This window comes from Metschnikowia bicuspidata, assembly GCF_001664035.1.
Source record: "Metschnikowia bicuspidata var. bicuspidata NRRL YB-4993 chromosome Unknown METBIscaffold_4, whole genome shotgun sequence".
NCBI classification, from domain to species: domain Eukaryota; kingdom Fungi; phylum Ascomycota; class Pichiomycetes; order Serinales; family Metschnikowiaceae; genus Metschnikowia; species Metschnikowia bicuspidata.
The window spans coordinates 981,519-1,009,176 of record NW_017387734.1 but is presented as its reverse complement, the minus strand read 5'-3'; the positions used below and the strand labels follow the sequence as shown (position 1 = coordinate 1,009,176).

At 47.3% G+C, this 27,658-nt stretch overlaps 14 protein-coding genes across 14 annotated transcripts; 5 read left to right on the top strand and 9 right to left on the bottom strand.

Moving 5' to 3' along the window:
* Positions 1-50: 50 nt before the first annotated feature.
* On the bottom strand, positions 51-965 carry METBIDRAFT_200338 (uncharacterized protein). Its single transcript, XM_018854923.1, has one exon. The coding sequence runs from the start codon at positions 881-883 to the stop codon at positions 143-145; it is 741 nt and encodes a 246-aa protein (XP_018711037.1). The 5' UTR covers positions 884-965; the 3' UTR covers positions 51-142.
* Positions 966-1,560: 595 nt separating this feature from the next.
* Positions 1,561-2,643, top strand: METBIDRAFT_32508 (uncharacterized protein). The gene has a single exon (XM_018856064.1). It carries the CDS (start codon positions 1,621-1,623, stop codon positions 2,440-2,442), a length of 822 nt encoding a protein of 273 aa, XP_018711036.1. The 5' UTR covers positions 1,561-1,620; the 3' UTR covers positions 2,443-2,643.
* Positions 2,644-2,988: 345 nt separating this feature from the next.
* GBP2 (single-stranded telomeric DNA-binding/mRNA-binding protein) lies at positions 2,989-5,055 on the top strand (the record flags this gene model as incomplete). The annotated part of the gene is made up of 2 exons (XM_018859231.1): positions 2,989-3,021; positions 3,462-5,055. The coding sequence occupies 2 exons, from the start codon at positions 2,989-2,991 to the stop codon at positions 4,881-4,883; spliced, it is 1,455 nt and encodes a 484-aa protein (XP_018711035.1). The 3' UTR covers positions 4,884-5,055.
* Positions 5,056-5,480: 425 nt separating this feature from the next.
* On the top strand, positions 5,481-6,256 carry METBIDRAFT_32506 (uncharacterized protein). Its single transcript, XM_018856063.1, has one exon. It carries the CDS (start codon positions 5,600-5,602, stop codon positions 5,897-5,899), a length of 300 nt encoding a protein of 99 aa, XP_018711034.1. The 5' UTR covers positions 5,481-5,599; the 3' UTR covers positions 5,900-6,256.
* A 57-nt stretch (positions 6,257-6,313) lies between these two features.
* On the top strand, positions 6,314-10,893 carry METBIDRAFT_32505 (uncharacterized protein). The gene has a single exon (XM_018856062.1). The coding sequence runs from the start codon at positions 6,508-6,510 to the stop codon at positions 10,765-10,767; it is 4,260 nt and encodes a 1,419-aa protein (XP_018711033.1). The 5' UTR covers positions 6,314-6,507; the 3' UTR covers positions 10,768-10,893.
* LEU2 (3-isopropylmalate dehydrogenase) lies at positions 10,859-11,959 on the bottom strand (the record flags this gene model as incomplete). The annotated part of the gene is made up of 1 exon (XM_018857658.1): positions 10,859-11,959. A coding segment is annotated over one exon (1,101 nt), but the record flags the coding sequence as incomplete, so codon positions are not given.
* A 22-nt stretch (positions 11,960-11,981) lies between these two features.
* On the bottom strand, positions 11,982-13,846 carry SPL1 (Spl1p). Its single transcript, XM_018856061.1, has one exon. It carries the CDS (start codon positions 13,783-13,785, stop codon positions 12,448-12,450), a length of 1,338 nt encoding a protein of 445 aa, XP_018711031.1. The 5' UTR covers positions 13,786-13,846; the 3' UTR covers positions 11,982-12,447.
* Positions 13,847-14,652: 806 nt separating this feature from the next.
* Positions 14,653-15,541, bottom strand: METBIDRAFT_12498 (uncharacterized protein; the record flags this gene model as incomplete). The annotated part of the gene is made up of 2 exons (XM_018854233.1): positions 14,653-15,453; positions 15,512-15,541. The coding sequence occupies 2 exons, from the start codon at positions 15,539-15,541 to the stop codon at positions 14,653-14,655; spliced, it is 831 nt and encodes a 276-aa protein (XP_018711030.1).
* A 210-nt stretch (positions 15,542-15,751) lies between these two features.
* DCC1 (Dcc1p) lies at positions 15,752-16,831 on the bottom strand (the record flags this gene model as incomplete). The annotated part of the gene is made up of 1 exon (XM_018857768.1): positions 15,752-16,831. One exon carries the CDS (start codon positions 16,829-16,831, stop codon positions 15,752-15,754), a length of 1,080 nt encoding a protein of 359 aa, XP_018711029.1.
* A 1,767-nt stretch (positions 16,832-18,598) lies between these two features.
* Positions 18,599-19,405, bottom strand: RPL7 (Rpl7p; the record flags this gene model as incomplete). Its single annotated transcript, XM_018857600.1, has 1 exon — positions 18,599-19,405. One exon carries the CDS (start codon positions 19,403-19,405, stop codon positions 18,599-18,601), a length of 807 nt encoding a protein of 268 aa, XP_018711028.1.
* Positions 19,406-19,512: 107 nt separating this feature from the next.
* METBIDRAFT_199876 (uncharacterized protein) lies at positions 19,513-20,537 on the bottom strand. Its single transcript, XM_018854919.1, has one exon. The coding sequence runs from the start codon at positions 20,275-20,277 to the stop codon at positions 19,621-19,623; it is 657 nt and encodes a 218-aa protein (XP_018711027.1). The 5' UTR covers positions 20,278-20,537; the 3' UTR covers positions 19,513-19,620.
* Positions 20,538-20,768: 231 nt separating this feature from the next.
* On the top strand, positions 20,769-23,688 carry RFX1 (Rfx1p). The gene is made up of 2 exons (XM_018859230.1): positions 20,769-22,264; positions 22,285-23,688. The coding sequence occupies exons 1-2, from the start codon at positions 20,798-20,800 to the stop codon at positions 23,536-23,538; spliced, it is 2,721 nt and encodes a 906-aa protein (XP_018711026.1). The 5' UTR covers positions 20,769-20,797; the 3' UTR covers positions 23,539-23,688.
* Positions 23,689-24,032: 344 nt separating this feature from the next.
* On the bottom strand, positions 24,033-25,034 carry METBIDRAFT_44169 (TOR complex subunit; the record flags this gene model as incomplete). Its single annotated transcript, XM_018857751.1, has 2 exons — positions 24,033-24,747; positions 24,823-25,034. The coding sequence occupies 2 exons, from the start codon at positions 25,032-25,034 to the stop codon at positions 24,033-24,035; spliced, it is 927 nt and encodes a 308-aa protein (XP_018711025.1).
* Positions 25,035-26,631: 1,597 nt separating this feature from the next.
* Positions 26,632-27,642, bottom strand: SIS1 (type II HSP40 co-chaperone; the record flags this gene model as incomplete). The annotated part of the gene is made up of 1 exon (XM_018858962.1): positions 26,632-27,642. One exon carries the CDS (start codon positions 27,640-27,642, stop codon positions 26,632-26,634), a length of 1,011 nt encoding a protein of 336 aa, XP_018711024.1.
* Positions 27,643-27,658: the final 16 nt, after the last annotated feature.

Below are 27,658 nucleotides of genomic sequence, written 5' to 3'. Positions count from 1 at the left end.
TTCAACTGGGTGCGATCCACTCGTTGTATTAAGGATTGAGCGTCGCCAAAAAAGACGAGAAGGCCCAAGCAGTAAAGCTGACTCAACAAATTTCTGCAGCAGGCCCAGGTAAAATGTTTTAGATTTAGGCTTTCGTGGAATTTTAAACCAAATTTTGGAATCTGTGAATGTTATGTTTCTGTCCGTAGTGACTCCGCTGGAACAACAAAACCAGTGACGCACACCAGGTAGCCCCAAGCACAGCTTGACAAGGCAGTCCAATAGGCATTTCCGACCAAAGTAACCCTGAGGAATAGGCAATGAATAGTGAAACGATGCCAGATGTAGCTGCACAAAGCTGTAACGTAAGAAATGTGTTGCTGAGCAAAAAGATTTCTAAAAACCAGTTTAAGGAGATTTGGGGTATAAGTCTGCAAGCCAACGCTACTGAACCAATGTTGTGGAGACAGTCTGCGAGGTCAAGTACATTTATGGTCGCTTTGCCATTGCAGAAAAGCCAAGAAAATCGTAAAAAGACTGAAATACACAATAACATTACTGTCTTACACACAACACTCAACTTCTCTTGGCTCTTGAATACAAAGAAACATTTGTTGACGAGAATTGTGCATAAGATGAGCTGAAAAAAACACATAGCCGTTAGTAAGGTTGAATGTGGAATCTCCGGGGATAAAGGGTACCTTTTTGCGTATTGAGCGTAGACATTGGGCAGAAAGGAATATAAGCAGTTGGCAATTGTATGCGTAAAGGCCCAAACCCATGAGTATAACGTGAAGTCGATTGAGAGCGCGTAGATAGATCTTCGGGTGTGAATCTGCCGTAGAATGGCGATTGAGGAAATTATTTGGAGGCTGTCGAACGTTATAAATAGGAATGTTTGCATAATTGGGGTTACATGGAAAACGACTTGTTGCGGGGCAAGACCTTTAGACACATGTAAAAAAACGCGAAGTCCCTTTGGCAGGAGAAAGGGCACAAGGAACTAGACATAATGCAAAAAATGCAAAAAGGATTGCAAGATGTTTGCACAATTTTTCAATTGTTCTACTAAAAAATCACTGAGCATGGGGTATTGTCCCCTCGGTTACTTCCTACATGCATAAGAAATGTTAGATAAATTAAAAAATTCTGTCATTCACTTCCTTAATATTATTTTGTTTTTGCTTCAAAGAAATATGAAGAATAAAGATTTAAATTCCAGTTTGTCTGTAGTAACAAGCTACTTCTTGAAAAAGAAGATTCTTTTAACTTATGCTATATATTCCCACGATCTTCAAACATGTACATAAGCTGGGTGATGATGATGAAAATGGACGGGATGGTCTGAGCGATATTTCAAAAGCGCGTAGAGAAACAGGTCACAGCTCAAGTAAATGGAAGAAAACAAAATCAGCCGCATATCATGTGAAACAGTCATATTACCCTGATGTTGAGAAGCTAATCCAAACTATTTTTTCGTTAAACTATAATCATCAAGGCTTTTCCCCTATCTGGGTTTTGTTTTCCTTGCACCCATACATCACCATGAAACGCGGGTCGCGGAGCACAACTCACATCGTGCATAATCAGCCCCATCTTGTAGGTGTAAGCTGATTTTCAAATTCACGAGCGAGTTGAATCATGGCGGCAGAGACTATGAACGGCTACTGGGATATTGTTGTATCATCTCTTCAAGATATATGTAATGCAAATGACTCTCTTTCTTTCGACGAATTGAACCGCGAAAACGACGAGCACAAGCTAGACTCTCTTAATGAGGCCGACCTCGAGAAGCTTAAGGAGGACATCAACGATCATCTTCAGAATATTGGTACGGCAAAGCGTATAATATCTACATCTCAAGAAAATCTCCAGACACTCATATCAGCCGCCGAAAAGATACAACAACAACAACAACAACAACAACAACAGCAGAAGATCCAAGCATCGACCACGGGGAGACCATCTCGAGGGCTGGTAGGTGGCAAATTGGGTAGAGGAAATACTAAAAAGGGAGTTGCTAATCAGGGTAGGCTGTTTTGGGTGTCTAAGTATGACTCCGGTGAACCGATAATTCTAGGCTCGGGAGTTGCGTACAAGCTAAAAAATCGTCATTCGGACGAGTGGATCCAATGTGAGGTTACCAAAATCTTGGCTGACGGTACTAAGTATGAAATCAGAGATCCCGAGCCTGATGAAAATAACAATCCGGGACAAAAGTTCAAAGCAACGTACAAAGAAATATTGCCTATTCCTCTGCGAAGTGAAGCCCCGAATTTACTAGCATACTCATACAACTCAAAAGTTCTTGCTCGGTATCCCGAGACCACAACGTTCTATCCTGCAATAGTCGTTGGTCATAAGAAAGACGGCACAGTGAGACTCAAGTTCGATGGGGAAGAGGAGGTCAACAAGGAAACCGAGGTCGAAAGAAGGCTCGTGCTTCCATTTCCAGAGAGATAAATAGTGGTTTATATCTATATGCTTGGCAGTATTTTTACTCAATTTTTACTCAGGGCGAGGGAAATTCTTTTCGTGTTGTCCATTGCCGATGTAGACCAAATTTCACTTTTGAAAATATAGTGACAAGTTTTGTGAGTCATTGAAGATGTGAAGCAAAATTTTGATTTTTTCAGATTTATGAAACCACTAAAAAGAATTTAAGTCTCAGGCATTCATAAATTTTTCAAAGGTGCTTACTGTGCTACATATCACTTGAATTTACACGTCTCAATAAGAGACGTTTCCCAAGGCAAACTGTGAAATCCAGTTTTTCATAATAAAATGCATGTGTGATACTTACAGCACTATCGAGAAATCTCAAATAATTATTTGATGTTCCAAATGAAGGTAGTGAAAAAAGGATTCAAGCTATTGTGATGGTCTTCGTGCGGGAGCCAGCCACGGCAAGCACACCACGCACTCTGCACGTGACCTCGCCAGCAAAAATCTCTACAATAAAATAGTGAACGTCCGTGCTCTCATCAGGTATTTCACAAGTGTTTCGTAATGGACGGTATAGACATTGACGATTATTCAAGAGTATGTTAGACGACAAGGATAGAATAAGTTACTGCAATGGGCAGCTACGAATAAGCGGAAATCTGGAGAATTTGTGAGGAAACGATTGGGACTTTGTTGTCAAGCACGCCAATCTTGTGATGTGCTCGCAGGCAGGGTATTTTTCTCAGAAGCGGGTGTGCAAAGTGAATGGTGGACATATTGTTTGGTTTGAATCTAATGGATATAAGCTAGGGTCTGCTATCTTATTCCCATGGGAGGTTAGGACGGCGCAAACTTGTCACTCTTGATAAATTTCATGGCATAAGGAGAGCCTTCTACCTTGTCTTGACACGAATTAGTCGTTAGGCTTTATTCAGAAAGTACTCATATTTCGTGAACGCTGCAGTGGCTTTATCATGGAAGTTTTATTCTTACAAATCTGTATCTTTATCAAAGCTCGTTTTGCTAATATTTTCTAGGATCGTTCCAGATCACCCACCAGGGAGCGCTCGCCTTCTGCAAGAAGAGACTACGAGGCTCCTCGTGGAGACTCTCGAAGCGACAGAGGAGAAAGGAGAGGTAGCGGAAGAGGTGACAGAAGAGAAGAGGTCAGATTCGACAGAGACAGAAGAGATGATAGGAGAGACGACAGAGATAGAAGAGACGACCGGAGAGGTGGAGGAAGAAGAGACAGAGATGACAGAAGAGGTGGATCCTCTAGGAGAGACCGTAGAGACCGCAGGGACCGCGGCGGATACCGTGACCGTGATGATTCTCGCGAGCGTGATGACAGAAGAGACATGGACCGCAACTACGACAACTCTATTTTCGTGGGAAACATTCCATTTCGTACAACTACTAGAGATATAGAGGAGATGTTTGGCCGCAAATTCCCGATTGTCCGTGCTGAAGTGATCAGCGTGAGAGGAAAATCTCGTGGTATGGCGACCGTGGAGTTCGAGACAAAGCAAGACGTACAAGACGCTATTGCCAGATTTGACAGGAGCGAGCTTGATGGACGTGAGATTTTTGTCAGACAGGACTACCCTCCTCCAGAAGATAGAAGAAGAGATGAGAGGAGAGAAGATAGAAGAAGAGAGAGCAGAAGGGAGGACAGAAGAAGTGACAGAAGAGACGAGCGTCCACCCAGAGAAAGGAGCGAGAGACTTAGTACCGAGCCTCCTAAGCCTGGATGTGAGATTTTCGTGGGCAACTTGCCATTTAGCACGGGATGGAAGACTTTGAAAGATATGATGCGCCCTGTTGGTGGTCTTGTCAGAGCTGATGTTGCTGAAAACAAGTGGGGAAGATCCAGAGGTTTCGGAACGGTTATTTTCGAGACTCCAGAGGATGCTCAGGTTGCTATTGAGAGACATGATGGTGAGATGCTTGAGGGCAGAAGACTTGAGGTCCGTCTCTCTAAGGATCCTAGCGAGAGAAGAAAACCAGAATTCAAAAACACCGAATTCACTGAAGGTGTCATCGGTGATGGTGTGCCTTCGAATGTTATCTACGCTGACAATTTACCTTACATCACTACCGAAGCAGACTTGCACGAGTTGTTTGAAACCATTGGTCGCGTCAACAGGGCCGAAATTCAATACAACGATCGGGGTAGACCGAACGGGACTGCGGTTGTGGAGTTTGAACTGCAGGATTTCGCAGAAGTTGCCATCAGTAACTTGAATGGATACAACTATGGTGGCAGGGACTTGAAGATCTCGTACGCCCGGAGAGTTGAGTCTTTCGAAGCCCCTAGACAAGCTGAACTGAATGATCAGTATTCGGTAGAGCCTGTTGAGCAGCAGCCAACTGAAATTCCTCAACAATACCCGGCTGAAGAAGCTGCGGATGATATTGCCATTGACGAAGATATTCAGGACGCCCCAGAGCAGTTGTAGAGGTCACAGCAATGAAAAAAGTGAAGAGGTAAGAAATTTTGTGTAAGTCCGTCTCTTTGAATCAACAAAAACATTAAACTTACTCTATACGCGTAGGAATACTGGGATGAGAGGCTGTTAAACGGTGCTTTACAGTTAGTTTGATAAAGATTTATGCACAATATTTCGCGTTAAAATGGAGGTAATCTGACATCATGTTTCGAGAAGCTGAGAGAAAACATGGGGGAGTCATTGGAGATAGATGAAGTAGAAGTGTTCGTCAGTCGCATTTATGTTACTGTTCACATTGGTGATGTAGTATGTAGCGTCTTGAAGGCTACATTGTGGTTTCGCTAAGCTCTGTTTGAGGTTGGCTCACAGCTTTCCGGCAGAGGTGATTAGATGAATTAGATGCGCGTAACAGGGATACAATGTTGGAAGTTAGAAAATAATATATCTCTAATCTCTGATATATGTGACTTTCAATTCGCCCTAGTTCCGAAAGTGAGTCCACTGTTCACTTCGTATATTATTTCTAACTGCAACCGCAGGTGGCTCCTGTATAATGCTAGTCATGTGACCATAGCGACTCTTAGATTCCAAGAGTCGTTGCCCTCCGTGTTTCACTTAAAAAGACAATATACTCGCCCCGGATGTTTAAGCTTCACCATATACTCATAGCAGTGGTAATAGTGGGATGCTTATTGGCATTTCATTTGAGGAATCGAATCATAGGGATGTTTGAGGCTTACAGAAACCGACAGCGTTGGCAAAGGCTTCCTCACGGCCCGGAATTTGGGTTCCAGGATGACATGGAGAATGGGCTCAGCAGTAATCAGTTTGACCTTAACAAAAACATCGTAAACAATGATACGCGCACGCTTGATGATGCTGCCAAGGGTGAAATTCGCCGAATGATGTCCCAAGAAAACATAACCTTTGACGAGGCTAGACTCAAATACTTTCAATGCAAACTATCTGAGCATGGCATCGGCGCAGATGGAGTTCCGAGGGACCCGAAGGCTGTAATGTTTTAAGTCCGGTTATTGCCGGATACTCGTGAGATAAACCGATTAGAAATATAGTAAATAAGAGAAAAGCATAGAATGCTGCTCGAGTAATCGTTTTTAGTGAGCCTCAGATCTTAGTCGAGATTGTAGCAATTTGAATCTCACAATTGATGTCAATCTTTTACTGATGTTGATGATTCCCTTGATATATGTCTTTTTGAAGTAGCGGGATATAATGGGTTGTGTTAGAGAGGTATTGGATACACAGGAGCTTTTGAGACTAGAAGAAGTAGTGGGAAAAGGTCTGAGCGATTCAAATTACGGAGTAAATCTGACTGATATCTTTCTCACAGGATATAAGTTACTACATGCTACAAACTTGAGGTATGGCCTTGGACCCTATCTAAGCCTAATGTTCTGTATTCTTTTTCTTGATTTTGCGATAGCGATCATTGTTTTCATTCTATCCCAATGCGGAGCCAATTTTAATGAATCTGTGGTCGCGTAATGAGGTTGATTTGCAGAGTGTGCTTGCGTGCTTCAGTGTTAAGAGTGACAAAACAAGCCTTGTAGAACCATAGAGAGTTGCACTGCCAATCGAAACACAGCTTTCTGAACATATACTTCGTCGAGCTATGAACATATATACGCGATACGTATCGGGCGAACACGACAAGGAGCATTTCAGCAAGATCCAAGAAAGTAATGGCCACATTAAACTACGTCCTTTGTCGGGTCAATTTGACGTTACCACAGAATCAACAGAGCCAAAGTCTCTAGCTTTTTGGAATTCAACGCTACCACAGGCGGCATTTTTTTCCGGATATGATCCGGTCCTCTTCGGTAATGTCATAACGATGTTGTATAAGAATGAAACGACCAACAAAATGTGCGCCGTCTCGGTGACAAAATTTGGTTGTAATATTTACGAAAATATGATTTTGGATTCGAGTTCAAGATTCTGGCCTGCTTGTCAAAATCTCACTACCGAACACCGCAATTCCAACGTTAGAAAGGCTCTAGCTATCACAAACTTGAAGAATTTCAACAAGCTTTGGAACAGCAAAGATTCAATAGAAATGAAAGAGAGCTGGGATGAAACAAATGCTGGCTCCTTGGCCAGCTTAATGCGTCTCAGTGACAAACCACCAACCGAGGTTGGTAAAAAAATTCTTTCTCTTGACCTTTTACAAGAACTGTCAATGTCCGCTATCACCATAGATGTGATGTATGACAATGGCTTCTCTGACCCAAAGGCTACCAATGAAAACAATAGCATTGTAATTCTACTTGGAACCCAAATGGAGCAGTTGTTTGATCCATTACTCGAATACTCCCCACAAGCTATGGAATACTCTTACGTTCCTCCTCTGACCTATGTCTACTCTTCAATTCAAGAATCAAGTGAGGTGAGTAATGTAATCAAAGAACTCTTTACAGTGCAATCGAACTTTACAATGGAGTTGGTGACCCTTCTCCAAGACTTCATTATTCCTCTTCGAATCCACGTGCTTACTGACGTTTCCAATACTACCAACGGTGCTGTGAAAGTCAATACCGTATTTCCACCGACAATAGATGAAGTCACAAGAATAAATTGTATCCTCAATAATTCTTTGAAGATCGCGACAGAATTTGGATATCCAGAAGTTTTCAAGGTCATTGCATCTATACTTCCATTTTTTTATAAGGCTTTTGCAAGACACCAAGCTAACATCTCGTGCTTTCATGCCCGGTTTGAGATATTCTTAAGACACAATCGCTCCTATGTCTTTGATAATAAGGAGATAAACCGACATTGCTACACACCTAAAAGAGTGGAAAATATTATTGTGGGATCGCTCTTCGAACTCCTGAAACTAAAGTTGATCATAAAGAGACTTTATGAACTTGTTGTTTCAGACACAAAGTCCAGCTCAAGCTCTACGGTGAAAAATCTTGATGTCATCGACAGACAGTACAAAGTAATCATTGAAACAATCGATTCTTTAGGCTGTGGAGAGGATGGTAGTTTTAAAGATTCTCGTAGCTCGAGAATCTTCACGCCATCCGGAAAAATTCTCACTGAACTAGCAACAGAATGGCCTGGAGAATTGCAATACGGCTGGATGAGCAGAAAAGTTCTTGCTATACACGAGCTCAAGAGTGTACTACCTGAATCACATATCGAAACCGACAATGTGATACTTATCATATTTTCAGATCATTTGTTATTCATTGATGTCATTGATTCAACCAACGGGAAAGTAAATCTAGTGCTACCGGATGTGCTAATGAATTCTTTAGTCAATCAGAAGCCATTACCTGCGCTTGCTAACTTTCCCGAACTTAAAGTCAGATACTGGTGTGACGTGAAGCAACTTATTGTTAAGTCTTACAAAAGTGAAATAGGTCAGAATTTGACATTTACAACGTACGGTGACAATAAGTTCAATCTGAGAACTGGTGTGACCGGAGTTGTTGCACTTAGCTACTCAATGAAAAATATAAATGAATCAGCGACTGAATGCAACGACATAATAAGCCAGATTTGCAAAGCTCAGATTTTGCATAAGTCTTCCCCATTTCATTTGTTCAAATTTGAGGACCTTGACCTAACTAGGTTTTACTGTGCTCATGATATTCAAAGCTATCATCACGAGCTCTCAAAATCTCCAATTGTGATATTGCTAAATATGGATAAAGAAGGGGCCTTGGAAACCCTTCAAAACTACTCTGAGGTCTTCATCGTTTTGACTTTGTCTTATTTAAACGATCACACTATCCTGATCACAGGGTATAACCGAGAGAACACTCTCAGGATAAGTGATATTGTTTCAACAGATAATATTAACAATTCTTTAAGAGAAGCCTTCTCTCTCTGTATGAATACTTTATTCCATTCCAGCTCGCTCAAGAATCTCCTCATTGAGCAGAATTCATACAAAATTGATCTCCTTTTGAAGACATTAACCCATCAATCGATAATGCCAAAGTCTTCAAATCTCCGAAGTCTGACAATAATAAACGAAAAGAAGGAAAAAGTTGCAAGTATCCCGACACCTGTTCTGCTGAAACTAGAAAGTGATTTGCAGGAACATGTCGTTGGAAAGAACATTTTCTTTCTGCGGATTTTTGAAAAGTTGAAAAAAAAGACAGCAAAACCTCAGAGAGGAAAGACAAAGAAAGAACACTTTTTCGAAGGCTTGACCAATATTCCCGAAACAGGTATTCCGAGAGGAAAAAAGCCAGCTTTCAAGAAGTTATACAAGCCTGATCCTCTGTTAAGAGAAGCATCCACGGTTTCGTCGATTATTACGAAGAAAGATGAGCCATGTTATTTGCTGAACATGAAAAGTCCAAAGCTGGAAAACGTTGCTGCAATGAAATCGAGAGTTTTGTCCGGTGATACTATGCTGTCATCAGTCTACAGTGCGTTAGAAGATGAAGCTTCAAAACGCGAGGATCGGGTAGTGAACGAGCTTGAGAGAATACCTGAAGACGGGTCACTTCAGTCTGGCACTTTTCAAAGACTGGGGGCTAATATGGGGTCAGTGAGATACGCGCCAAAGAAAACAACGAATGTATTGGACATGCATGAATTCACAGAGTCCAACTCCTTGGCAACATTTCTCTCGAATCAAGTCAATTTCCAGCCTAAACGTAAACCAGAAGATCAAGCATCTCACGACATGAGAGAGGCTCAGGTACTAGAGGCACCCACTTCCACTGCTGAACAGCGAACAAATGACCAACGAGACAGCTTAAAAATGGACATGTTTTGTTACCCACTTGGAGCTGGTCAACGCGAGAAAGAATCAGGATCTCAAAAGGGGCCACTGACGCATATTAAGCCACAGGATAAGAGTACAACTTCTGTCCTTAACATATCCAAATCCCCCGTGGAACACATGCACCAACAAAAAAATGATAGTACGAGAGAAAAACGGACACTGAAAACCGGCATTAAAGTTGAAAAGTCCTCGAAGTCAATTCAAGAAACGGATTTTGCATCACAATTTGCAGCAAATGCGTTGGAAAACTTAAATGCCCCTGGAATTTCTTCCGCCATGTTTTCTAAGTATAGGATTTACGAAGAGCTCCCGTTGTCAATATTGAACAATGCTGAAGAAGAAAACTGGACTTCCTTGGCTCGCGATTCCTATTCAAATCTACAGGCCGAACTCAAAGCGATGAAGCATGAGGTAAAAGGCCGAAGGTTGTCCTCGGGAACTATGTCCAACTCGACGGCACTGTTGATGATTATGAAGCCCAATTCGCAACAGTTCGACGTTCTTGACGACACTTTCTCGACGTTCGAATTTGTTTCATATTCTCCAGACAACAAGTCAAACGAGAGTGTCGTTGATCGGCCACTGCTGATATATGACCTTGATCAGAACCTTCAAAACAGCAGTTCGGATTTCGTGAAAGTTTTTAGCGAAGAGCTCGAAAGAAACTTCAGCTTGCGTATACCAGAACCGGCTGTTAGCCCTCCAGGATCAAATGTACAAATCACCAGTGAATGCCATGCAAGATATCCGCGGGGTAAGCCTTTTGCAACAAAAGAGACCAGCATGGAGACAAGGCATAATTTGACAACCCAAAAAATTGACCACAACTTGCAGATGCAAAGTAATGCCATCGTTTCCGACGAAGAAGACTTACCGTCTTCCGAGCTTGCAAACGCACTTGATCTTTGGAATAAGAGCATTGAACAAGACCAAGAGTCATACCTACTGACCTCATCATCCAGCGAGAAAACGCTCATGAACGAGCTAACAAGCCCATCAAAAGCAAAGCAGAGTCTCAAACTGGTCGTCAACTCCCAAACGTTAACGTGGGAAGGTATGGAACATATGGATAGCTATGATTCTATTGTCTACTTATCAGACATCTTTATAGGGGAAGTTTGAGTGTAATAGAACTTTTTTTTGTTATTAGCTGTAAAAAGAGACTCGTTTCAGAACATGTAGCAAAGATCAACATTGTCTATAGCAGACAAGTTTATAAGTTCAAGGTCTTAATGACTGCCTGGACAATGGCGTCCCCAACCTCCTGGGTCGAGCTCTGCCCTCTCAAATCGGCAGTTCTAATGCCAGAGTCAATGACATCTCCAACAGCCTTTTCCAAAGCCTCGGCCTCCTTGACACAGTCCAATGACAATCTCAACATCATGGCAGCAGACAAGATGGTGGCCACCGGGTTCACCTTGTTACCAGGCAAGTCTGGGGCAGAACCGTGGCATGGTTCGTACAAACCAAACGCGGAGTTTGTGTCAGGCAAAGAAGCCAAGGATGCCGAAGGCAAGAGACCCAACGAGCCAGGAATCACCGAGGCTTCATCGGAAATAATGTCACCGAACATGTTGGAGGTAATGACGATACCGTTCAACTTGGTAGGGTTCTGGACCAAGATCATGGCCGCCGAGTCAATTAGCTGGTGCTGAATAGTCAATTGTGGGAACTCCTCGCTCATGACCTTGTCCACGGTTCTTCTCCACAAACGAGAGGAGGCCAACACGTTAGCCTTGTCCAAAGACCAGATAGGCAAAGGAGGATTGTGCTGCAAAGCCATGAAGGCAGCCATTCTGGTGATACGGGTGACTTCAGCCACAGAGTACTTTTCCGTGTCCCAGGCCTCGTCTTTGTTTGTGCTTTCATCTTGCTCTTGTCTCTCCCCAAAGTAGATGCCGCCTACCAACTCACGCACAACTGTGAAGTTAGTGCCCTTCACCACCTCACTCTTCAAAGGAGACAATTCCAAGAGCTTGTCTGAGACAAAGTTGCAGGGACGCAAGTTAGCGTAAAGCCCCAACTCTTTTCTGATCTTCAACAAGCCTTGTTCGGGTCTGACGGCGCCAGTACCCCATTTAGGACCTCCCACGGCACCCAACAAAACCGCGTGGGAGTTCTTGGCTGCATCCAAGGATTTGTCGGGCAATGGCTCGCCTGTGGCGTCGATGGCCGCACCTCCGATCAAGTGGGTTTCGAAGTCAAACTTTATCTTTTGGTGTGGAGTGTGCTTCTCAATGGCCTTGAGCACCTTGACGGCTTCTTGCACAACTTCACTACCGACGTGGTCACCTGGAAGGAGAGTGATTTTTTTTTGTGACTGTGGACATATTGGTGTGACTTTGTAGTATTGGTTGAGGGGCGAGCCAGGGACCAGAACCGATGGTCTGACTATATAGCGATCAGTGGAAAAAAAGGCATTCCCGGAACCGGGCCGGTCGGCACAGCGGGCGCGCGTCCGGGGCTTCTCTCACTGCGAGCCGGATGACCGGTTTGAACTAATTAAAGGCCGGGGTACGGATGGTAGCTTTCACTCTTCAGAGGTCATTTATGGAGAATTACAACAAAAACAACAATGAACGAAGAAGCCGAAAAAATCAATTGCACCAAGAATGAAAGAAACCTAAACCTCTTCCCGTACTTATGGTGCACATTTCACCATTCGAACTCTTCTGAGTTGCAGGTGCTTGGGCCGCGCAATGAACAATAAATAACGACAAATATCATCATACATAAGCCTAACTCGCAAAAGTGTGCGGGGATTAGGATGAACATAACAAAGCTAACCGCTTCATGGATGTTCTAGTGACCACTCCACTCAATGCTATCCAAATCGATTCCTTCCTGCACCATCTCCCACAATGGAGACATCTTCCTCAAGAAATCCACACGCTCTTGTATAGCGCGGATCACGTAATCAATTTCAGCCTCTGTAGTGAACCTGCCAATTCCGAAACGAATAGACGAGTGGGCCAAGGCATCGTCAGCGCCCAACGCGTGCAATACGTACGAAGGCTCCAAAGAAGCAGATGTGCACGCTGAGCCGGAGGACAAGGCAATGTCCTTCAATGCCATCAACAAGGATTCTCCCTCAATGTAAGCAAACGAGATGTTTACGCAGCCTGCGTATTGCTTTGAATCATCAGACAACACACCGTTGAACTGCGTTTCGGGAATTGCCAATAAACCTTTCTTCAATTTCTCCGAGAGTCTTTTGATATGCGCTTGGTCGTAGGTCGCCTCAGTTTTCATGAGTCTGGCAGCCTCACCAAATCCGGCCACCAAAGGTGGGGCCAATGTGCCTGATCTCAAACCTCTCTCTTGGCCACCACCGGTGATGATGGGGTCCAATCTGACTCTTGGTCTTCTTCTCACAAAGCATGCACCAATGCCCTTTGGCCCGTACACCTTATGCGAGCTGATCGACATTAAGTCGATGTTCATTTCATTGACATCAAGGGGCACCTTGCCGTATGCCTGGGCGGCATCCGTGTGAAAGAAGATCTTGTTTTTCCTGCAGATGGCGCCGATTTCCTTGAGCGGCTGAATGACTCCGATCTCATTGTTGACTGCCATCACCGATACCAACACGGTATCTTTTCTTATGGCGTTCTGCAAATCGTCCAAGCTAATCAACCCTTCAGAGTTGACGGGCAAGTAAGTGACCTCGAAGCCCTCGTCCTGCATGTGCCTGGCGGAGTCCAACACACACTTATGTTCCGTCTGGGTGGTGATGATGTGTTTTTTTGTCTTTTTATAGAAGCGAGGCACTCCCTTGATGGCCATGTTGTTTGATTCGGTGGCACCTGAGGTCAAGATGATTTCCTTAGGGTCGGCCTTGATTACGTCAGCAATGTGCGCACGGGCCAACTCCACCTCTTTCTCTGTCTCCCATCCATACGAATGGGTGGACGAGTGTGGGTTTCCGTAGAGCCCAGTATAAAACTGTAACATTTTATCCAAGACACGTGGGTCTGTTTGCGTTGTGGCCTGGACGTCTAAGTAGATCGGTCTTTTGCCGAACTTAGAGTCATCTCTAGTGGCGGACTTCAAGGATATGGACAGTCCTTCGGGAGGAGCAACAGAAACCGTGGCCAATCCTCTTGTACATGGACGTAGATACAGAGCGGACCGGGCCATGTGTCTGGCCAAGCCTCTTTTTGTGATTGCAGAAAACATGATCTTAGTGAGTATAAAGAGCTTGTGGGGAGAAGTTGAGATTGGAGTCGCCTAGACCTGTCTATATTTCACATCGCGGTCGTGTCTGGCTCAGTTTATGTCATCTGTGCGCCGGCACGGCCACTCGGCCCAGGCGCTGCTTCGGGATGTATACCCGCATTGCCAATTGGCTCTGACTAAGCGAATCCATTAAAGCAGAGAAAGATGTTCGGCAGTTTGCGAAATTGTCCGAAAACTTCCCAATAAATTTTGCCGATTCTACTTTCCTCGTGCTTAACGTTTGTGTTCACATGGTGTCGTAAAATGCAAGACCAAATCATTCCGAAGCAATATATCATGAAATGGGTGGTTTCCTATCGACTTAGATATCGTCGGGTGCAGTGCCTCGACGCAACTATCGTCCCCTCAAGTTTTGGTTCCTCATCAAAAGCGGGGTTTTCATGAAAGCAAGCTGGCGAACACAGGGTACAATAAGCAAAGGAAACCAAAGTATGATGTTCAAATGGCTTCCAATTTCAGTCATGGTCTAATCTTATCTTTTTCCGAATGGTCGATTGACATGTTTAAATTGTAGGAGCTGCAGTATTTAGGAACTTTTATTACGCTGTAAGTTTTTATTCTATGTACTATGCGAGCCCAGCCAGAGTTCAGAGACCAGTGATTTGTCTCCGATTGTGCTTTCCGAAGTGAAACGGCTGAGAATTCACAGTCTATGCTTTGAGAAGTTCTATTAGGGACCCACTTGTATATCATCTTGTATTCGAGCGCATATCAGGACTCACATGCCTGCGAGAGGTATTGTTGATTATCCCCACGGAACATGCCGAATCAACCCAAAGCCCCCTCACTGGGGGCTTTTCTCAAATTTGTATTGACCAACTCGTAGCACCCCAAAAAGATAGCCCCGCCTGCACTAATCCAACAAGTTCGTGGTCCAATACCGTTTAAGAAGACCCGTGGGCCCTCCTCAGATAACATTTGCTTGACCAAAAAAGTCACAGACACCCTCTCCTTATTGAGCATGATTCTGGTCTTGATCACATCGAGCGGTGTGGTTGTGGCAGCAGCAACGCCTCCAGCTATGGATCCGCAAATCGCACCTTTCAACAAAGAAAGTTCTGCATTGTCGTACGCGGACCACAACTTCTTGAGTTTCTCGTATAAGGGAAACTGGATCACTGTAAATGGGATCTCCCGCATAATGGTGGAATTCCAACCTCGGTAAAGCCCACGCAAAACGCCTTCACCCGACTTATTTTGAAGTAAGTACAAGAAGTTTGCCCAAGAAGAGGCTTGGTTTCCCACTCCGACTATACCTGCCTGCGTCCGTTGCTTCACAATTTCAGCTGGGACTCTTACTAGACACGCCGCAAACTCTCCTCCAGATGCACTCACCATGTGACTCGCCGTTGTCGGGAGCTTGTCTTTTGTTGCTTCTTTAAGCCCATCGTATGTGATGAAAAATAAGGAAGCAGAGGGAGCCAGTGCCACAAGGGCAGATCCGAGCCCCTTGTATATACCCGACCAGCCGCCGTTAATAAAGAAGCCCCCTTTAGCCTGGAGACGAGTCTTCAAAGTATCAATAGGAAAAAATGCTAGGTCGGTAGACGTGCCTGCACAAGCTCCAGACTAGGAATCATGGTTAGCAAGAAAATGACAGGGGAATCTCTCAGAATGGCGAACATACGATTAAGGAGATGACAAAGGAACTCTCCATGGTGTAAAAAGAGATTGTGTGCTTTTCTGTTCGGGGTTGAGTTGAGAGCGGTCTCAGATCCCGGCTTCGGTCTATAGCCACGCGAGAAATCTCATTATTGGGGACAAGACACTGTGCACTTCAGATTCATGAAGTATAAAATTATGGGACTTTTATGAAGCAAGTTGGAACAGAAGCAATTTTATTTGTTTGCGTTTTCTTCTAATAGTATCATCTGGGACAAACAAACACTTTTCTCCCCACTCTCTTTTTTCTGGCATATTTTAAGATAATCGAGTCGGCCTTTTTGCTGGCCGGCACGAAGCTTAGAACGAACGGCAAAAATTCGTCGTATTCCCACTCCTTCACCATCTGAAACATTTCTTTAATACGAGTATGCAAGTTTCCGCTCAAAGACTCCAGACGAAGGTATCGGATTTGGTCCGTGCTGGGGCGACAGAAATGTCCATAAAGTAGTTTGACATCTAGCGATGCATTGTAGAATGGCGGTAAGCTAGCCTTCCACGCAAGTAGCAACTCTTTTTCCGTGAACGCAGTTTTCTGGTTTCGAAGCGTCTCAATCCCAAACCACTTGGCAACACGCTCGGTGTCCAAAGAATACACGTCTTCTTTCGTGGTGCTGAATTTGGAAGCTACCGTGTCAACTATATCTCTAGTGAATAGTTTGTTTTGTTCGGCCACCACTACAGCCATTTTCTCGATCTTGAAAGACTCAATGTCTTCTGCAATCATTAGTGAGATGATGGTGTGAAGTACCTCAGTAATGAGTTTTGATGACAAAACCACAGCTTTCCCATCAACGGTGCTCCCACCAAGCGCGTGCCATTCCGAAAGAAACGACTTGGGGGCAACAGTTGAGTCGTCACGAACATCGGCTACACTTTTGGTGGCTTGCAGCAAATCTGAACTGATACCCTCGTACACGGGAAGATCTCCAGTCTGGATATACCCGGCAACTTCAGATAATTCATAAATATATGAGGCCAGACCAATCCCCAACAACTGCATCGCTGGATTGGCCATGGAGGTATGGGCCAATGTGTGCCCAGCTTTATTAATAGCCATGTCATTCATGAGTAGCTGGGTGTTGGAATGGTTCATCTGCCTTACATTATAAGTGGTGGTATCTGTGCAAATAGCGAGCTGGGTTTTCACGTTTGTAGGAGCTTTAAATTGAAGCGGTTTGTCGGGCTCATTTTTCATGTATTCAACAAGCTCACTCGGAAGCTGAATGAGCTTATATACATAGTCATTCGAGTGACTGAGCTGATTGTAAACAGTAAACGTCATTGGGGGGTTGATATGTTGGCGATCTCGCGATAATGTGAATTCCTACAGAGAACGGAGACGCGCAACGAAAAGGAAATGAGAAAAGCTCATAAATCTTGATATGTGTTCAAATGAGTTTGAGTATTCTTTAACAATAATAGTCTCTGGCATTTGATTATCGTATTCGACACGTTTGATGTATCAAAATGAACAGACTGGGAACTGTTATGACGCGTCTCGATGGTCGCGTCATCGGACAGTGTAATCTTGTGAAAAAGTTAGCATGGGTCCTGAGTTGGATATCTGGCAAGGTGTAACTTTTAAATACGAATACAAAATTCCACTGACGAACAAATTTATCTTGGAGAGAGGGTGCCCCCATTACACAAAAAAAGATTGCAGCACCACAATTTCGCTTATGATCTCCCACTACACTACTCACTGTGGCCCTATGCAGCTTAACTAACGTTGATCGGACGGGAAACAGTGCTTCCTGCATGATATGGCCGCAACCAAAACCCTGAAATGTCATGATCTTTAATAATTATAATATTTAATTTGTGCCTAATTAGATCTTTTCTAGCTTGAAAAGTCTAATGTAGTATTTTTTAAAACATTTTGTTCTCGAAAGGTCTCTGGAACCATGAAATACTTGGACAGAAACAAATGCCTGCTGACGGGGCCCTTCAAGCCATGATTAACGGAAGTGGCCCGAGTTTCGGCACCAGGTACCTGCCAAATGAATTATTGTCACGGGCCCTCAGGAAAATATGACCTATGGGACGATGACATTTAGTTTATTTTATTCAAGTGGTGACATTGGTTATGGGCAGAAGTTTTTCTGAGGGCACAACCTCTTTGGAAGATTTCGTGAATTGGTGTTTGTGCCTTCTCACCTGAGCCAATGTTGCGATCTACTATGGGTCTTTATAGTATTTCGTTAGTGCTGAAGTCGATGACGTAATATTCAATACGTAAACAGGTACGTGCCATGAGGACTGTCCAGGCCGTGACTAACGGAAGGGGACGGGCCGAGCTAAGACACTTGGTACGTAGCTGGGAGCTGTTTAAAGGTTTTTTATATATATTCGTTATATAGTTTTGCCCCTTTAATCAGATGAATCTACCAAAAAAAAAAGGTGAGGTTTTATATCCCTCCAGTGACACCCTATAATATGAAATTTCTTCGAGAAAAAAATGTTTTTTTTTTGAAATATAATTTGCGTTTCCGTGATGTGTTCACCAAAAATGACAAATAAATCAAACAATTAAGAGAAAGTGAGTACATCCTGGGAGCTGGTTGATGGCTTTTGTAGAACGACTTGATTGTCTTTTCCCTTTCCCCAAATGAAACTAATCAAGCAAGGAAGAGAAAAGGCTACAGAGGAGATAGAAATATATCGGACCCCGACTACTTCTAATCTACCCTTCGCATTGGATGCAGTTATTGGTATTGCCTGAATTTGTGAATAAAACCTCGGGCAAAAAAGCACTTATTAAAACTTGTGAGCTCCTTTACAAGTGACTATCCGTCTGTTTTAATAAACACGGGATGTTTACAATTTATTTCGGTTTAGGCATTTGACGAATTTTCAACAAGCCCCTGTATATTTTCCAAGATGCTGAGGGTCTGCTATGTGGGTTCAGATGAGTAAAGCGAAGACGTGAAACCAGTGGGCGGCGAAACTTCAAATGCGTTGTATTCCTATCCCGATATATATATATAAAATCTAATACTACAAGATTTAAGAGGCGTTTCCCAATCAGATGGGGTGCGAACAAGTCGCCTCAATTTTGCTCCTCGATGAATTTGTCAATGTCGATCTCCTCCAATTTCGCGTGGCCGGCCAATGTAGTCGCTTTCTTGTTCTCCTCCTGGTATCTCATCTTGGCCAACTTGGCCAAAGGACTCCATCCATTGACTGGGGCAGTCAAACTGAAAGGAGCCAACCACAGGGTCACGGCCTTGAAGTTGTCTCCCAACGATGTGATTTCATGGATGAGGTCCTCGATACAGATGAACCCCAAGTCATCGCCAAACTTGTCTTCGACAGCCTGATTGTTGTCCAACTTGGAGGGGGACTGGTCGTCTTCGGAAGAAGGAATGCAGGCTCTCTTTTGAAATAGATGACGCACAGAGGCCAAGGACGGAGTGCCCACCACAATGAACGGGGAGATGAGCTTCAACACAGGCTCGATAGTAGGCGTCAACTTCACAAAGACCCCCATGTTGGGTTCGTCCAAACGCAAGACCTTGAAGACATTGAGGGCTTTGGTGGGGATGCTCACAGCCTTGTTCTGTTTCTCGGTTCTGATGATGAAGGCCAACTTGGCAGGGGTCTCTTTCTGGGCGGAAATGGCGGCCTTGGCTTGCTCGTGCTTCAAGATATTCTCCAATCTCTTGCCCTCGATCTTGTTGGCCGTGGCTCTGGAGGCTAGGACCTCGGCTCTGAGGAACTTCTCCCCGGGCACGGCGACCTTGCGGCCTTTCTTTTCCATGCGTACTCTGGCGGCATCTTGTTTTTCAACACGCTTTCTGTCGGCGTCCTTGCGCTTACGCAAGACGATTTCGGGGTTTGAGTTCAACACGGCCATTTTGGAGAAGTTCTTGGTCTGACAATCGTACTGATTTTTTTGGATGGAATTTTTCGCGATGCGTGCGATGGGGTAGATGGCCCGTGCGATATTAGGCCTGATCTGTGCGGTGAGGCACCGGCCAAGAGCAGTGAGAAATGTCGAAGAGGTTCACGTGGCAGGCCGTATACGGCCAAAAAACAAAAAAAAAGAAGATGAAGATAAGAGCCCGGCCCCTATATCCGACGAACCGCAGCGTGATCCCATATGAAGTCGGGAGCCCCAAACTCTAATACATGCACGGCTCCCACACTCGCTGTGGATGGTGGGCCGATGGGTGCGCTCGAATCGGATGCGAGGATTTGAAATGGTGCAGTGACGCAGCGATGAGATCCTGCTGGCAGAGGGAGCAAAATGCACACATTATGGCCATGGCCCCTTTTGTTGAAAACGTGCACCATCTCAACTTTCGTAGCAGTGGCCTGCCAGTGCCGCTGGCCCAATGTAGCCGGGCCGGACAAGCAGACGGCGACGTGCCCGGCCCTGGTGCCGGCACTTGAAACAAGCGGCGGCCTGTACACACTCCCGGGGCTGGACGGCCTATACGCTGCGGTGAGATTTTCAGCAGGGCCTGCCTGTGGCTTCCTGGGCTCCGTGGCAGAATGCCGCGAGCTAATTTGGGAACTCCAGCAAAAACCGGCGTTGTCCCACCCATCCCCATTGTGTAGTGGCATGTCAGCGCCTGCCGTGCTTTTGCCATAATCCTGACATTTCTGCCATATTTGTGCCATATTTCTGCCATTTGCCTGCCATTTGCCTGCCTTTTGTCTGCCTTTTGTCTGCCGTACTTTTGCCCATACCGGGCGTGCCCCTCCCCTCGTATCTATAGACATGTCTCCAAAGGAGCAACGGCGGTGGAGTCGCACCTACCGTTGCAGCCGCAGTGTTCACGCAGCGAGCCCGCCCACCCGTAATCTCCGGAGCCTTGCGGGCAACGAGATAAATTCGGCCCACGAAACTGCCGCATGCGGGCGCTGGCAAACCGTAGGATTTACATGACTTTGGGACCCGCTCCTGGCCCCGGAGCACGCATGCGCATGGCTGCCCGGGCCGGCCTTTTTGGGGCCCCCTTCCAACCTTGCGGCAGACGGCATGGCTCGCGGCCTCCCCAGAGGGCTTTTGGAGGGCAGCCCTAAAAGTCAGATCGGGCACAACGGCTTTTTTTTTTTTTTTTTTTTTGCTTCTCGTTCTCGCTTAGCTTCTCACACAGTCCCGATCTGATTCGGTGGAGTTGTGCCCGATGGAAATTTCACCACCACTTTCCTCTTCTCCCAACCGCCTCCTGCCCGCCTCCTATTGTTCCTCTTGCATTCTCCAACAGCCAACCACAACTCGTCCTCGTATGATTTGCCAATGAATACCCTCCACAACTCATTGAACCTCCCGGCAGGCCTGCCCGGCTCGGCGTCTTCTCTGCACCAGGCCCCCAGTCCCGAGTACCCGCCCGGGTTCCCGGCCCTGGTGGAGCTGGGGATGGACCTGTTTCCGGCGCTGCCGCAGATGTGCATGCCCGACGAGATCCAGCCCGGCTCTTTTGCATATGGCCAGCACATGGCTCCGGGCGGCCCCGACGGGCTCCCACTACCCTCGTCGTCGCATGTGTTTCCGCACCACCCGCTGCCACCGGCCGTCCTGGCGGCGGACTCTGCCTATGCCAGCATGGGCTTTGCCATGGGCGCCATGGACCAGCAGGGGGGGCACCAACCGGAGCACCAACCGGGCCATGGCATGAACCGTCAGATGAATCACCAGATGAATCACCAAACGGAGCATCAGATAACTCACCAAAAGCAGCACCAGATAACTCACCAAACGGACCTCCAGATGAACCAAAGGGACCTCCAGATGAACCACCAAACAGGCTCCGGCACGCCGCTTCGGCTCGGCCCCGGGCTCCCTGCGCCCGGCCCCTCCGGCGTGTTCTCGGTCGACGGCCCCGCAGACGGCCTCGCCATCGGCCTTCTTTCCAACACCCCTGCACAGGCAACGGCCCGCAAAGTGCCCCCAGACGCCGCCGGCCACAGCAGCCACCATTTCGCCCAGCGCAAATTGCAGTACGAGCCGCTCGGGGCGCTCCAGCCGTCCCCGCACTTTTCCAGAGGTGCCGCGGGCCTTGGGCCCCGGGCCCCCGGCGCGTCGTCTCGCCGCTTCATCCTGTTCGCCAGCCAGTACCAAAACCCCGCCGATGACTTGCCCGTGCAGCAGGCGGTCCAAGCCGCCAGCGCCTCGAGCGCCCGGCCACTGCTGGCCATGGACACGGCTGCACGATTCCACGGCTTCCACCATGTCCAGAGAGCAGAGCCTCTTCTACAAGAGATGCCTGAGGTCAGCAGAGCAGCAGCCAGCTGCAGACACCCCGTGTTGGCCCCGGCGGCCTTGCCCGAGGCCGACAGCCAGCCGCGCAAGAAGCACCGCCCCGAGTCCCAGCACGAGACCGAGCGCCACTTGTTGGGCTTGGCCAGCTCCATCGGCGCCTTCAACCTCGGCGACAGCGCGCTGAAGGTCAAGCGCATGGACTGCGATCTGGCCGCGTTGAAGGACGACCCGGTCTTCGGCCTGCTCTGCAACGCCAAGGATGTCAAGCAGGACCGGCACCACCAGGTGTTCGCGTTGGCATGGCTCAACGCGTCGTGCGAGGCCTCGCCCGCTGCCGTGGTGCCGAGAAACCGCATCTATGCCCGCTACGTACAGATGTGTGGCGAGTACACCGTGCGGCCGCTCATGCCCGCGGCCTTCGGCCGGCTCGTGCGCGTGTCGTTTCCCAACTTGACTTCGCGCCGCTTGGGCATGAGAGGGAAGTCCAAGTACCACTACTGCGGGGTGAAGTTGCGGGGCGACAGCTCGCAGGTGGGCTCGCCCTTGTCGTCGTACTCCTCCGGCGCAATGGACTCCCCGCAGTCGGCCTTCCACACCCCGTCCCAGGTGGAGAGCCCGACCGTGCCGAGCCAGATGTTCGCCACGCCCGCCAGCTTGGCCAATGTGCAAGAGCACTTTCTCATCAGCGACTTCAAGTATATCCCGGGCTCTACGGCATGATCGAGCAGGCCTTTTTGGACGAGCACGGGGAGAACAGTGTCCCGATTCCCCGCATCCACTCCTACTTCCCAAAGGACTCCGAGCACGACGTGGACATCGCGGATACGTTGCACGCCTTGGTCAAGATACAGTGCGCCTCGATGTTCGACCTGGTGCGCTACATGAGAAAAGACGACTTGTTTCGCTCGATGGTGCCTCTGCCGGCGATGTTGATGGGTCCTATCTTCAAGCTCTTGAACACCGACCACGCCATCGAATGGGTCAAAGATTGTGACTTGAGCTTGTACAGAGCAATGCTCAAGATGATGAGTCGTTTGCATTTGAAGCCCGCCAACAAGGACATTGTGGGGATCCTCAAAGACATCGGCGTCAATTTCGTGACCAAGCTCTCCCAGGCCTTGGGAGACCGCGTTTCGCAAGGCTTGAAGACCATGAAGCTCCGGCTTGCTCAGCAATTCATCAAGCTTGTCAGTAGGCTCTTGCGGTGCATCGAAACAGGCTCCAGGGCGTCTATGGTGCTTTCCAGCCCCAGCGAAAGGAACGCCATGCTTCAAGACTGGTCGAAGTTGGACTTCCAAGAGACAGTTTTGAGAGAGATTCCTTGTGGGTTGAAATCCTCCCAGGCCATCATCAGAATTTTGGATACCCTGGTTGGTCAGCTACTCAGCGAGACACACACAGAAGGGCTTGTGTTGGAGAAGTATGCCTCCTTCCTCTTTGATCTTCCAGCGTTATTCCCCAGCGTCAACCCGTGGCTCTTCTCTCTTCTTTTGTCGAACTTGCTCACCAATTTCATCAGAGAAATGAGTATGTCGGGTTCCAGCAGTTTCAAGTCATGGTGGATAGTCGGTTGTTGGATCAACGAGTACATCCCCTGGAGCTTTGAGTTGGGAGGTTATCTCTACGAAGAGTGCCGTCTACAACATGATATATCTCGAGAGACTGTTGGCTTGGACATCGGTCTAAATGCAAACGAGAGTGGGAACACAGAGTTTAACTCTCACGAGAAACTGATATCCACCGTGGACCTCTTGGATAGGCCCCATGAACAACCCTGAGGGAAGCAATACACACATACAGAACAGACGAGTGTCTGACTGGAGCATTAAAAAAAATAACCCATGCATAAAAAACTACATACATATTCATAGCATTTAACGAACCTCATACAACATGCAACTACTGTTGAGTAATCCAGGCAGCGAGGTGTCTTGCCAGGGGCTTGTCTCTGCAAGCAAAGCCTCCAAGGCGAAAACGCAAAGACCCAAACAGCTCATTGAACCCTAATTAATCCGAACCAGGTCTGTCTGCGTGCCCAGCACTGACTGTCTCAGCAATGACTGTTCCAAAACAGACAGTTCCAGATGTTCACCCGTCACGTTTCCAGTTCTAACCAGGACCTTTGAAAGTAGAAAGCCAGTTTCGTTGTTTTCCAGGCAGTGACCAACAAGGTCATATCTCTGTCCGGCCGACAAGGCCATATTCTTTTGTCTGACAAGGCCATGTCTCTGCCATGTGAAAGACACAGACAACAGACGCCTTCCGCTTGTCTCTACACATCGTTCAACGCCACGCAAAGCGCCCCCTTATGGTGGCCATTGTAATGTCTCACCGTGTCACTATTGGACAAGTCCCAGAGCCTCACGTAGTGGTCTGAGCAGGCAGTGACCAAGTAGGCACTGTCGGCACTGAACGTGCAGTCCCAGACCCACCTCTGGTGGCCCTGCAACGTGGTCTCCAAGGCAAAGTTGTCCTTGGTCAGCCAGATGCGTGCCGTGTGGTCGGCCGAGCACGTGGCCAAGTGCTTCATGTCCGTCAGCAATACTACCCGCGTGATGTACTTCAGGTGCGACCGGAATTTGGTCGCTGGCATCAACGAGGTCACGTCTTTTTTGTTCTGCATCTCCCACACATAGCAGTTGCCCTTGTTGTTGCCCGCCACGAGCATGCTGCCGTCACTGGCCACGGACAAGGAGTTGATGGGCACGTCGTCCTCCGGGATCAAGTGGTGCGTGCACTGGTTCTCGCCCAAGTCCCAGATGCGGATGTTGCCGTCGTGGTCGCAGCTGATTAGCTCGCCTTGGTTCGGGTGGATCACCACCTCGTTCACGGGGCAGAAGTGCTTGTAATCCCGCTGCACGGACGGCGACCGCACGTCCCATACTTTCACGGTGCCGTCCTCCAGCGAGGATACCATCCAGCGGTTGTCGGTCTGGAACGCTAGCGAGGTGACGTTCCCCGTGTGGCCCTCGAAAGTCATTGCCGGGCTCAGATTGGTGTTGGAGGCGCCGTTTCCAGCCGTGCCCGAGCCCGTGGAGCCGTTTGCGGGGCTTGCAGCAGACGCAGGATTGCCCCCTGTGTTTCCTGCTTGCTTGATGTCGTAGAGACGCACGTATAGATTTCCTGCGGCGGCCAAAAAGCGCTTGTCGGAGGTGATTTCGAGCCTGTTGACCTGGGAATCCGTGTGCTGGATGGTGCGCGAGCACACCCCAGTAAGAGCGTCCCAGAATCGGATGGTGTGGTCGAAACCTGCAGAGGCAAGGATCACCGACATGACTAGACGCAGACCTTGTCTTTTTTTAGGGATAGGAGGGGGGCCCGGGATGAATGGTGGGGACTCGGCACGCGCTGGTATTTGCGAGGTGTCTCCGCGGTTTCTTGGTGATATCTCAGTGCTGAGGCCTGATAGTGCGGGTATACGAAGGACTGCTCGAGAAGCGGCTGGAAGCAGGCGGACACTATACCTTTCTTTGTCTTTTGTTTGATCTTCTGTTGTATATTCTATTGTATCTTCTGTTCTAGCTCTATCTCTTTTTCTAACTTGTGTTATCTTTTGTTCCATCTTTTTCATCTTCTGTTCTAGCTTCTGTTCTAGCTTCTGCTCTATCTTCTGTTCGAACTTCTGCTCTATCCTTTTTTTCTAGCTTCTGCTCTATCTTCTGTTCTATCTTCTCTTCTATATTCTGTTCTATATTTTGTTTTATCTTCTGTTCTTTCTTCTGTTGTATCTTCTGTTGTATCTTATGTGCGATCTTCTGTTCTATCTTCTGTTTTGTCTTCTGCTGTATCTTCTGTTGTATCTTCTGTTCTAGCTTCTGTTCTAGCTTCTGCTTTATCCTTTTCTTCTAGGTTCTGTTATCTTTTGTTCCATTTTCTTTCATCTTCTGTCTTATCTTCTATTCTATCTTCTGTTGTATCTTCTGTTGTATCTTATGTGCGATCTTCTGTTCTATCTTCTGTTTTGTCTTCTGCTGTATCTTCTGTTTTGTCTTCTGCTGTATCTTCTGTTGTATCTTCTGTTCTAGCTCTATCTCTTTTTCTAACTTGTGTTATCTTTTGTTCCATCTTTTTCATCCTCTGTTCTATCTTCGGTTCTATCTTCTATTCTAGCTTCTGTTCTAGCTTCTGCTTTATCCTTTTTTTCTAGGTTCTGTTATCTTTTGTTCCATCTTCTTTCATCTTCTGTCTTATCTTCTATTCTATATTCTGTTCCATCTTCTGTTCTAGCTTCTGTTCTATCTTCTGTTCTATCTTCTGTTCGATCTTCTGTTCGATCTTCTGTTCGATCTTCTGTTCGATCTTCTGTTTTGTTTTCTGCTGTATCTTTTGCTCTAGCTTTTCCGTCTTCTGCTCTAACTGCTGCTCTAGCTTCCGCTCTAGCTTCCGCTCTTTCTTCTGCTCCATCTTCTGTTACATCCCTTGTTTTCATCCCTGCAGTCAAACAGACACGTCGAAAATAACCAAGCGACATACTCTGCTTGTCTATGATGGTGCCGAATGGTGGCACTGCGTGGCCTAGCCTCCCGGCCTTCATATTATTGGCGAAAAGTCACAATTCGGACGTGCTCCTATTGAGCTATCCAAACACCCAGCCAAAGCTTGCTTCAACTCCAGTGTCCTGCTGGTTGGCCGGTTGGCCTGTATGGCTTGATTGTTCGGCACAGCACGCTCCTCCCCGGTCGTCATGCCCTCGAACAAGCAGCCAGAGTGCCGCGCTAACAATCCGTAGCTTAGGATAAAGTTTATTATTACATACGATTTCTAGCTTCGCGATGGTCTCTATTTATAAGGGGAGCGATGTCGAAGTGCGAAAAGAGTTGCCCGCTCGGGCAAATGCAAACATGAGATGGAGGCCAGCCTAGCATTGTTGTTTAAAAAGCTCTCTTGATCGCTTCCTTCTGGTCCGCGCTCAAGTGCACGGGGAAGTCAATCTTGTATTTGACGATGAGGTCTCCGAAGCGACCGGGCTCCTTCGAGATCGGCATCCCCAAGTTGGGGTATCTGTTGGTGGAGGAGGGCTGCACGGGCGTGGATCTGGAGATGTTGATCTTGCGTCCGCTCAAGGTCATGACCTCCTTATCAAAGCCAAGCAACGCCTCCTTGAACGTCAATGGGATCGTGGCAGTCACGTCGTTGCCGTCTCTCTTGAACACCGAGTGCGGTCTCTCCTCAATGACAAACTGCACGGTCTGGCGGGCATGGCACTCGGGCTGGTAGTCGCCCTCGTTGGCAAAGTTGATCTTGGTGCCGGCCTTCCAGCCCGGCTTGATCTTCACCTCGAGGATCTTGCTCTCCTTCGTCCCGTCCGCGCTCTTCCGGTTGAGCTTCATTTTCTTGGTCGACCCCGCGTACAAGTCCTCCAAGCTCACGGGCAACTGCATGGGCACGGTGTCGGGCTCAGGCATGCGGGCCGAGCGAGCACCCCCACCGAAACCGCCAGGCATGCCTCCGCCAAAGCCTGAGCCTCCGCCAAAGCCGCCACGCGAGAATCCGTCGTCCATGCCGAAGCCGCCCATTTGCGAAAAGATGTTGAAGGCGTCGGCCTGCGAAAAGGGGTTGCCGCCGGCTCCTCCGAAACTGAAATGGGTGCCTCCTGGCATTCCCCCGGCTCCCCCGGCACCGCCGGCACCGGCAAAGGGGTTACCGCCTGCAGGCGCGTTGCCCCTGGCGGCCTCTAAGCCGTAGTCGTCATAAACCTGTCTTTTGTCGCCGTTGGACAAAATGTCGAACGCCTCGGAGATCTCCTTGAATTTCTCCGTGTCTCCCGTGGGCTTGTCTGGATGGTATTTGAGAGCCGTTTTCCGGTATGCTTTTTTGATTTCACTTTCACTTGCCGAGGGCGATACGCCAAGCAAGTCGTATAGCTTTGTTTCCTTGACCATTGAGTGTATTTGAGTG